The 11,529-nt window shown below is 40.4% G+C and overlaps 1 protein-coding gene across 1 annotated transcript in view; it reads left to right on the forward strand.

Annotated features, from left to right (window-relative positions):
• Positions 1-8,776, forward strand: part of LOC147684542 (extracellular calcium-sensing receptor-like) — a 30,373-nt gene extending 21,597 nt beyond the window's left edge. The window contains exons 4-6 of the mRNA XM_086939701.1: positions 390-617; positions 5,925-6,048; positions 7,857-8,776. Coding sequence (XP_086795827.1) covers positions 390-617; positions 5,925-6,048; positions 7,857-8,776 — 1,272 coding nt within the window. The remainder of the gene's footprint in view (positions 1-389; positions 618-5,924; positions 6,049-7,856) is intronic.
• The last annotated feature ends 2,753 nt before the right edge of the window (positions 8,777-11,529 follow it).

The following is an 11,529-nucleotide window of genomic DNA, read 5'->3' on the forward strand; positions in this document are numbered from 1 at the left end:
TGTTGCAATGTGGTTGTGAGTTTTTGAGTCCATGGTCCCCGTTAATGTTTTCCTGGGTACCCAGCACCAATCCCACTGTTTATTTTTGCATCTAATCATCTGATAAAAATCATACAGATGAGATACACTATACATGGCTCATACCACATTTTACAATGCATTGCATACTCAACATACATTCTCGAATACAATAACTATTGTAGCCTTCAGGAGAGAGCGACAACAACCTGTGGGTTAATGAAGGTTATAGGGTCAGATTTGTTATTGCTATCTGGGCTTACTCTTTCTCCATATTGGTATATTGTGAAGTTCTAAAGACAGGAATGCAGTTTGAACAACATTTAAAAAAGCACTGCTCCTGCTAATGATATGATTTATTTTTTGCACAGATGTTGCACTATGTGAAGAATGCTCGCATGAAGAACTCTGGTGGAAATGAGCCATTCTTCGATGCCAATGGAGACTCCCCACCATCGCTTGATGTGTTGTACTGGCACATGACATCCAGCAACACCAGCAGTTTTGAGAGAGTGGGCATCTATGATGCCAGTGCCACAGCTGGCCAGCAACTCATAGTCAACATCAGCGCCATTAACTGGGGTGGAAAATACACTGAGGTCAGAATGTGCATGCATTATTAATGGGTTTGTTGTTGAGGAGGCCTAAACAGATTACAGTATCTATTGGGGTTCTGTTTTCATTTGCTCACACATACACACTGCTAAACATACATTTTAAGAATGCAATTGCTCAGCTTCTGCTATACAAAGGGTAGGTATCTGTGAAGTTAGAGCGTCTTGATTTGCATACTGGAAAGGTCCATTATGGACCACTCTACCCTGTCTGGTGAAGCAGTCTTTAACAAGGGACCAGTCAGAGCCCTTGCACCTTGTGGCCTATTAGGGGACAAATAGTCAAACTTAAGCACTCTGAATTACATATAGAAAGAGAAAATGCCTCTTTGGATGGTTTTCGTGCAGAAATGAAGCCCTTCCTGCACAAAAACAATCCTGCCCATGACACAGGCATCCTTGTACCATGATACAAGGATGCTTATATTGGTGCTAGGAAGCCTACAGGTGTCACAGCACAGGGAGAGAGCTGAAGAGTACCATATCCTAGCAGATATTTCACTTTTCAGCTCTCTCCATTCCTGCAAGGCAGAGCAGCAACTTGCCTTACTACACTACTTTTTGAGAATTTTGGATTAAACCACCCCTAATGTATACTGCAAAAATAATGTATTGCTAAATCACAAGGAGAAGCATAGATATAATGGTCATCATTATTAATGCATAGGATCATATATTGAGGAATAACTCTTTCATTAACTTGAATTTCACCTTTTAATGTGTTGGACTTCTGTAGGGTCATCCCGTGATTTCTGAACCCGTTGGATTTTAGGACTCTGGGCACTTTACCACTGGTAAAGTGCTTATGCTCTCTCCATTAAACATGGTATAAATGGTTTACACCCAATTGCCATATTTAATGTACTTGTAAGTCCCTAGTTAAATGATCTACCAAGGACTTGTAAATTAAATGCAACTAGTGGACCTGTAGCGCTTATTGTGCCACCCATTTAAGTAGCATTTTTAAACATGTTTGAGGCCTGACATTCCAGGATCTGTGTGCAGCTTTAGACCTGGCAAAAAAAACTTTTACCAGGCCCATACCTTCCTTTTTAATAGATATACGTCAGCCCTATGGTAGGCCTAGAATAGCCCAGAGGACAGGGTGCAGTGTATTTAAAAAGTTGGATATGTACTTCTTTTACATGCCATGGTAATGACAAATTCTACAATTAATGTTTCACTACTGCAATGTCTACCTCTACCATAGGATGACACCTCATTAGATTTGATATGGTATAACTTTCAACTGGAAGAAGGTCGACAGTATGGGTTTGGTATCTAAGCAATTACAATTTAAAGCCCACTTTAATTGTAAACTTAGATTTTCAGTCACAATTCTGAAAATGAGTCTTTTAGAACATTGGTATTTCCTTGTCCTATGCATTTGGTGACTACAGCCAGTCCTGGGTCACAAGACTAGGTGTAGCTGACAGTTGGGCTTCATGTATTGCTCCTAAACAGTGAGACAAATGAAGCTACGTATTGGTAGGATGGGCCACTCTGACTTAATTAGGGGGAGGAACTGTCACCTACTACACTTACACATCACAAAGGCTTTACCTTAGCACTCTCGCAAAGGGTTTGACACTGACCTTCTTTGATCCTAGACTGGCCTGGGCCAGGGCAGGGAGAAAGGGGATTCCTATCACCTTGTGGGCGGGGGAGGGGGACCTCTGCAAGTTTCTCCAATGTCAAAGTGGGCACCAGGTATAAATATTGGACCCTTTGACACAGCTCTCCAGTACACCTGTAGGGAAACTTAGAAGGACTGCTGTGCTGCTCTACAAGGAGGTCTACCACTATCCTGCCATGCTGTCCCGCTGCCTGCTGCCCTGCGGCCTGAGTGAAAGACTGACCTACTTCTTGAACTCAGGGCCTCAGAGGGACTCCAAGGGCTAGTTGGCTGGCCTCCTGACCAGAGCCTCAGGGATCGAAGACTCCATCCACCTTGAACTCAGCATGTGGACTCTGTCTGCTATGAGTCCTACCAGGAAGCATCCTCTAACCCGCATGCGTTACTCCACATGCCATTACCCCACTTTTTTCACACCACAAAATCTCTTACAACACAGGGCTTTAAACCGCAAACTATTACAATGCATTACCCAAAGTAACGCCCCTGTGGAGTTAGAATACTAAATTGCGTTGTAATGGGGAATGCGTTGTGTTGGATTGCATTGTAAAGCCCTGCATTGTATAATATTTTGCGGTGCAAAAGCTGCGGGGTAGGCACAGGGAGTAAAAGTGTGCAGGGTAAATTGTCCTATTCATCCTACCATCCCAGGTGGCGCCACCCCAGTCCTGGACTCTTGGGAGGAGACTTGAAGGTTCTCTGTCTCCCTAACAGCGTTCCAACAGAACTAATGCATCATAGCCGTAGTGGAATGCATTGCAGACCCAAAATTCAACATAGGAGCCACTGTGATATACATCACTTCATCAGACTTTCCCTCAGGATTGCTGCGTTCATCTGCAGAGCCGGCAGCTTTCAGGAAACCCCTGCTGCATGACACATTATTGACATAGGCCTTTACATCGTAAGTTCCTTGTTGATGGCAGCCTCGCCACTTCTGGGATCCTCATTGCAAGTCCCACAGATTCTTAGGAACAAGCTGGTGCACAATGCATATCAATGCAGGACTTCGCACCACAAGGTCCTTGTCAAAAGCATCCCTGATGAGGATGCAGGGCCTCCCATCACAGCTTCGTACCTCCCGGGAATCACCCAGGAACGACGTATCCTCTACGCAGGACTCTGCAACTAGGATTTATGGTACTCCTTTGCAGCTGGCCTAACTGGGTCCCAGTAGCTGGTCCGAGCTACATTGTTGTGGGCCTGCAACTGGAACTTCGTCCCAGTCTGGCACTACCAGCTAGCCCCAGTTGTTTCTTTGTATTTTTTGTCACAATATTCACTTACATTTTTTACATTGTATATTTCCAGCTCTATTGATTGGATTTTTGTCATTTTGATCTCAAATAATTTAATACATTTAACTCTATTTTTTTACCATGGGCTGGGATTTTTCTTGTGTTTTGTTTCACTTCATTACCGTTTCAAGTAGTCTGTAAATACTTTACACGTTGCTTATAAATTAGGCCTGACTGCTACAACAGGGTTAAGCACAGGTTAAATTGGTATCTACTTGTGGCTTCACCCTGACAGGAACTGGGATTGCTGCTTCAGTATGGTCCCTATCCCCCTCAAACAGCAACCCAATTTCCCACATCATTATTAATTAGTTTTGTTTTGTGATTGCATGTAGGGCACTATCAGTCCTGTGAATTACTGGGGAGGAGTGTTTTATCATCGTTTTATTGTTTTTTGAAAAAATTGAAACAAGTTGGAAATGTTTAAAGTTTTCTAAAATGCATTTAATTTTGTGACATATCCTAAAGAGAGGGCATTGCACTGTTAAATGTATTTATTTAATAGCATTCAAAGTATTATATCTCAATTGGGAGCTGAAGCAAGTAAACAGTGCTGATAAGGACACTGTTTACATTCTGTTACTTTCAATGGTTGTAAACATCTGAGGCCAGTGGTTCCAAAGGCAGAGGCATGGGCCTCAATGAATCCTAAATAAACACCGATGGCGACCCCTACATGACATCCATGTGTAAATACCCAGCCCTAAAGCTAACACACCCTTTTGTTTTCCTACGCAATTTGAGACTGAATGCATGATGGATATATATTGTAATTTTAATAATCTTTTCTAAAAAGCATGAAGTTCTAAATGGGCACTAACTAAACATGCCACTATTTTCATAGTGTCCTAAACAATGCCTTACTCTCTTATGAGGGGGTTGGTAGTTCACCATCTCCTGGAACATTTTGAAACAACTGTATTGCTACTACATAGTATTCAAACTAGGACCAATTAGGTGACAAAAAAGAACAAGCTATTAAAGGAGCCCCTTGTACATGCACAAACAGGCTCATCACATGACCAGAAAAGTTGGTCACATCACAATGTTTTACATTTCACATCCATCAGCCTCACCTTAGTGTTGCAAGGGTTCTCTAATCCCTTACAAAGAAAGGTACTTTTTACTAGGATGGAAGTCTGCTGGCTCATTGAAGACTCTATTCTAGCACTCATAACTATCTGTTAGGAGTGACAAGATGATACCAACTGGATGAATTTATAGGTGGGAGTGTTGTGACTTTTTTGACAATTGAGTGCCAATTAATTAGAGAATCCCCCCTAAGGTAAAGTGGGAGTGAATCGGAATGCAAAAGCAGACTCTTTTGCCCATGAGACCCATATGCTCTTAAAGTTTGCAGCACAAAAACATTGAGGCAAAATGTTGCTACAGAGAATACATTTTATCAAAGTCCACTGTTGGATACAGAAAAACTGACCATTTTCATGTGAGTACTTTGAAAACCAAATTAGTTGTGCCTCAATTAGGCAAGCAGTACTTAAACCAGTTTTGCATAAAGCTGGAGGACCAACACTTAATTTTGGAGAGGAGGGCACATTTTTCTTCGTCAGACTTTGAACTACATCAAGAGAGAGAAATGAAGACAATGCGGAGGAAAAGGGAGAAGAAATGACAATGCAAAAGAAATCAGGATCAACAAGAACTTATTTGAGTTGGATAAAGACACTAATCATTATCTTATGTTAAGTTACATGTATTTGTGTAGGTCACAACTCAACTTTGAGGTATCCAAGCGCTGAACCAAGCACTCTGTGGGCCATACAGTGTTCCGTGGGGCATGTTCCCCTTTGTGAATGTAATAGAAATGTTTGTTTGGGAGTGGGTAGTGACCCAGGGGCCCCTGACAACTTTTAAACAAATAAATATATATTATTTTACTTTAAACATATCCAAGCTTGTTTTAAGGAAAACAGGTTGCTTCTTAAAAGAAAGTAGACACGGTGGTCTGTTGGCCACACTGCCTGTGATGTCCACTAACTTAAGAGAGTAGCAATTTGCGACCTACTTCTAGAATAGTAATGAGGTAGGCTAGTTTGCAACCCACCCTGACTGGGAATTTTGCAAACCCACATAATAATACATAGATAGGTTAGCTAAATTCTTTTGAATTCACAAAAAGTTAGTATGTAATGTGTGACCACTTTATGTGAATAGAATTTCCTTATGCCTGGCTCCAAATACCTTGTTTTTTCTCACTCCCTGCTTAAACATACTCCTAGGCCGACTCTCCGACTCTGACTCTACATCTATTGCTTGTTCTTCATTGCTGTCTTTTTCTCTCTCTGTCTCCTCCTCTACTTTCTGCCCCTCACACATATCTATCATTCTTTCTCTTAGGTGCCTAGGTCAGTTTGTAGTGAAAGTTGTCCTCCAGGACATCGGATATCAGCAGATTCAGGACGTCCTCCTTGTTGTTTCCACTGCTTAACGTGCTCTGATGGGAGCATCACCAACTATACAGGTGAGTGTAATCATAATCTTACTAATGTACCCTTAAAGTCTGCTGTAACGGGCTCTACTGGCCATCAAAGGCCCGCTCCAGCGTTAAAGGCCTCAGCCAAAGGTGAGGGCCGGTAATGGCAGGTAGAGCCTGCTACGGAGGGCTCTAAGGCTATTAGAACATTTCGCTCCTAGAGGGCAGAATTTTCTAATTGGTAAAACAAAGACCTCACGGAAACTGAAGGGGTTGAAATCCCGTTGGGCTCTGTGAGGCCTTTGTTCACACAACACAAGGGAATGCTGATGCATCTGGCTTCTACCTGCCATTAGAAGCCTGGAGAACTCCATTGTCTTCAATGGAGCGCTCAACATTCCAATGTTCTAATATGATTTAAAGCTCTCTGAAAAAAGTTCTTACATTGAGATAAGAATTTCACTACAATATAGATAGACTTCAGCATCAGAGGACTACTCACCAATCAATCTCACTAGTGAGACAGTATCATCTTTCAAGAGCAAATGAGGCAGTAGGCAATTCATAAACTGTGTGTACATTATAATCAGCTACTCGGCTTGCCTTGAAGCAATCTCTACTTGCCATCTTCAGGGAACGTGAGCTCTTAGGTGAGCTTTGACCTTTCGCAATCAGTGACTCATCAACTCAACGTAATGCAACAATACAGCAAAGGTGTTTTTTATCTATTAGAGCCCACATTATAAGTGGCTCGTTAATGATGATATGAGTAGTAACTACTGCTACCACACAATTACAATTATAAGGTTTGTGATCAGTATCAGCAGGTTAACCCTGCCTATATTTGTCAGGAGGAAAATGCCAGGAATTTACTTGAAAATTGTGGCTTTTTACTAATTTTCACCAGAAACTTTATCACAACATATATGCACTGTGCTGTCTGTCTTCTTTTGGAGCACCATTATGTTTACTCAAAATCTTTTCAGAAACGTTTCTGATTATCGCATATGTACGTCTGACTAGTAGTTTTCTTGGGAATACATTTATTGATCCCCAACTCAGTTTTAATATGTCTTCATGAATGACTCTGAAAGAACCAATGTGGACTTCCTTACTATTTATGAGGCTTGAGGCATTTTGAAACGCCCTATGAGTAGATAGAAATGCAGGGATAGAGACTTGCAGTGAACAGTAGACCTACATTCCAACATTTACAAATCCTGCAGGCCAAAATGTTTAAGCAGTTTTTAAAAGTGAAATAGGGCATCCATGGAATGACATAAGGGGAGCATATACTGGTCCTCTAGCCCACGATAAGTCCCAAGGCCCGCAAACAAGATTTGCAGGGTTGAAGAGATCACAAAAGTACATTTTCCAGTTTGCAAGTGGGACACCAATCTGTGTGAAGTCTTACTATCTGCTCTTTTGTGAGTGCACTTGGATTCACAAAGAATATTTACATCTCATTACAATTTGAAATGAGGAGGAGGATTCCCCTTTTATGTCACTACCATTTTCAATTTAGATTGGGTTGCAAAAGACACTTTGTGAGTCAGGAATACCTTTCCAACTCAAAAGAACCTTTAGTAATTGAGAGTTATGTTTTTGAAATTTCAAAGCCTGTGATTTGTTTGTGAATTGCAAACTTTGCAACCAAAAAATCACCAAGTAGACAAAGCCATTTTTTTTTAGTCAGTGTGAAAATAGCCATGAATGTAATTACACGACATTGCCCTTTATATGTAGAATACCTTTTCTTGATTGTCTGTACATTTGTTAGTTTTAGCTACTTATATATTCTCTATGGCATTAGATTTATCTTTCTATAAAAGCAAAATATTGTTTTTCTTCTTCAGATTCCTTAGACTGTATGAAGTGCCCAGATGATCAATGGTCAAGCCTGGAAAGAGATCGCTGTATCCCAAAGGAAACTGAATTTCTTTCTTTTGAGGAACCCCTGGGACTAATATTAGTTTTGATCTCTGTCATCTTTTTCCTCAATGCCACATGGGTCATGTGGATTTTCCTACGGTATCGTCACACCCCAGTGGTGAGAGCAAACAACCTTCAACTCAGCTACATTCTCCTTGGTTCCCTTATGCTGTGCTTCATCTGTCCCTTGGTTTTTATTGGTCTGCCTAGAAAGGTGACCTGCATGTTCCGCCAGGTAATTTTTGGAATATCATTCTCCCTCTGTGTCTCCTGTTTATTGGCCAAAACAATAACAGTGGTCATTGCTTTCAGGGCCACCAAACCCAACAGCAACTTAAGCAGATGGATTGGCTCCAGAACTTCCTCCTCCATTGTTCTGGTTTCTTCATTAACCCAGTCTGCTATCGGAGCCATCTGGCTGGTGACATCCCCTCCTTTCCCTCAACTTAACACTAAGTCTATGAATGGGAAGATAATAGCAGAATGCAATGAAGGGTCCATCGTACTGTTCTACTGCATGTTGACCATTTTGGGACTATTGGCTTGTATAAGTTTTGTGGTTGCTTTCTTTGCCCGGAATTTGCCTGACAGCTTCAATGAAGCCAAGTTCATCACTTTCAGTATGCTGGTGTTTGTCAGTGTCTGGTTGTCTTTTATCCCAGCCTATCTCAGCACAAAAGGAAAATACCTTGTTGCGGTTGAGATTTTTGCAATCTTGGCTTCTGGAGCTGGCCTTTTGTACTGCATCTTTACTCCCAAAATATACATCATTTTCATAAGACCAGAAATGAACACAAAAGCCTATCTAATTTCAAAATCTTCCTTATCCAATAAAAATAAATAGTTTTTTTTTGGATAAGTTGTCTTATGATTAAACCTAAGAGCTGAACATTTGGTTTCTCTTGTACCACTGATGTTCTGTACAACTATATGTAAATAGAAATTCAATTAATTTATTTCAAGCATGTTTTCTGGTTTCCAAATTAAGCTTTATTTGTCACAGTGAATGTTGTTCAGCCGCTTGCTGTCCTATCTCTGCTTTAAATAAATGTTATTTTCAGGAAATTTGAAAATGGAATGAAAGAGGATTCTACATGAAAGAGTGTTTGTTAAGCTGTCCCAGATGGCAATTAAAGGGCAAACTATTGAGGGTCTGCAACTTTCAAACAATGGAAAAAAGGTTAGGCCAAAATGTATTTTCCCAAGTCAGGTAAAGTTGTGCTAAGAATTCTCTTTTCATGTTTTTAAATTTTCAATCTGATTTTATTGGGAGCAAAACCATACATCAGAGTATCAAAAGCAGATAAAAAAAATGTATAGTATGCACCCAAAAATCAATCGAGAGTTGCAAAAACAACAACACAAACATGACTCTAAAGGACCAGCATATGTAAACAGCCATAACAACAGTCTGGTTCAAAAGTTTACCATCTCTGGTGATTCTCTTGACACCGGCAGCTTGAGCATCATCAAACTGGAGATTAAGTAGTGCAAAAAAGTAGAAAACAATATACCATGACAATTCCATTCATGAACCCCACAACTGGAAACATATCCCTGTGTCCATGAGTACTGTCCCAACACATGTTACAGTTTAGAAAAGAGCTAATGATTAATCTCTTTATGGGACTCTTCAGCACAATGCAGTCCTCTCTTGTTCTTCAAAACATGCTACCCTTGTAATCAGACATTGGCGATACCTATACATACATAGTTACATACATATAAACCAGTTTCCAGAAGAGGTATATTACTGTTTCACAGACTATTTTAACAAAGAAGAGGAGAGGCATGCTCACGAGAGCCTGGAAGACTTTTCTCCTGAATTGAAAACTTTCCTAGAATGCAGTTACTCCTTTTAGTCTAGACGAAAGTCTGTGAATCTTTGGTGAAACCTAAGTAAACACCCACAGCATATATATAGGAACTTGACTGCTTCTACTTGAACCTAGAAAAATCTGCACAAGGTCCATGTGAACGAAAGAAACTGTGTGGAAGGAAAACAGGAACACTTTAATGCTTGGCAATATATTCACCAACCACTCACCCTGAGTGCCACAATAAGATAGACAAGACAGTAAGCAGAATGGTAAAAAATATTATTATATTGTTGTACATTTTAAGGCGGATTGACTACTATACCATCTTCCTTCCGAATAAAAACCAAGGACCTGATTTACACAGGTAAACTTACACTTTTGCATAAGTTTACAGTTTTTTTGCTATTCATCATCAACATCATAGACTTTATTTTGACCAAGGATCATAAAACCACATTACACATATACATAATTAAAAATACACATATAAATATCAATAGATACAAATTAACGGTTAAAAACACAATATAAAAACCACAGAAATTCATGTCATAACCTTTTTCCTAAAATAACAAGAAACTAAAACCACAGATAAAATGTGCAGCATAAATATCCACCACAAAACTTCATCAACATCAAACAATTCATATAAAAAACCAGTAGCAGACTGTAGAATCTTGGTTCGCCTAATCCAAAATGACTTTAAAAACATGGCCACACCAAAAAATTACAATCTGACCAGTCTCACTCTGCAGTATTCTAAATGCTTCCTTACGCTTCCTACAACCCAGATTTTTACGTAAGGGAACATTGCATTTTGCACATCTACATTTGTAAAAGGAGCAAACAAACAAGACATGGATAAGCAATTCAGAACACCCTTCACAGCCTACATACAGTTCATAAAATTAGCCTTTTTCCTGTTGCCATCTGCACATAAATGATTATATAGGTAGAGTGCCATTCTTGAGTTGGAGGTAAAGTTTCTTCGCCAGTGGGGGGATGATTTTGTCAATTGTTCTTTCATAGGCGGCTATTGGTTTCCGATCAATAAAAGACACTGGCAAGGAGCCCTTACACTCTCTAATATTATCAATTGCCACACTTTCCCAAAATCGTCCCTTTAGGCTCGCCTTACCAATATGACATATACTCTCTGTAAGGTTGAATATTCATCCAATTTCAATCTCAAGAGTAGGGGTTTGACGGCACAGAGCCATGATATTTTCCGGGCATACTGTGAGGTCAAAAAATCTTTGATACTTTCACGGTAGGACTCCAATATAGGGGTTGTCCATTACCAATACCAATAAATCAGAATTCTACATTCAATCTTATGGCAAATTTTCTTTTGGGCCATTTCCTGACCTAAAGGAGAAAAAGGTGTACTGAAATACAATCGATATGTGACTAGCCCCACAACTCGACACCATATAAAACAGCCCCTAGGGCTTTCACATTATACATTTCCAAGGCTGGAGCCATCCTTCTTGATGTTGTTTTTCTGTGCATTTTACGAGTTTCCCTACCACCAGCCTTTTCTTAGGAGTGAGTCCACCATGAAAAGGCTGGTGGTGGGGAAACAAATGGGCCCTACAGGATCCTCATGCCCCCGCCATGGGGATGCATGCATGGTGGGCACAACATGTGTCCCCCGTCTGCTTGCACCCCCAGCTCTAGCACAACATGGACTTCCCAGTCTATTACGTGCTGGAATATTTTGGCAGTTTTCATTGGGGTGCCTGCTTTTCTGGAACTGCCATAGGAACGGCAAAAT

Source organism: Lissotriton vulgaris, chromosome 10 (genome assembly GCF_964263255.1).
Source record: "Lissotriton vulgaris chromosome 10, aLisVul1.2, whole genome shotgun sequence".
Taxonomy (NCBI): domain Eukaryota; kingdom Metazoa; phylum Chordata; class Amphibia; order Caudata; family Salamandridae; genus Lissotriton; species Lissotriton vulgaris.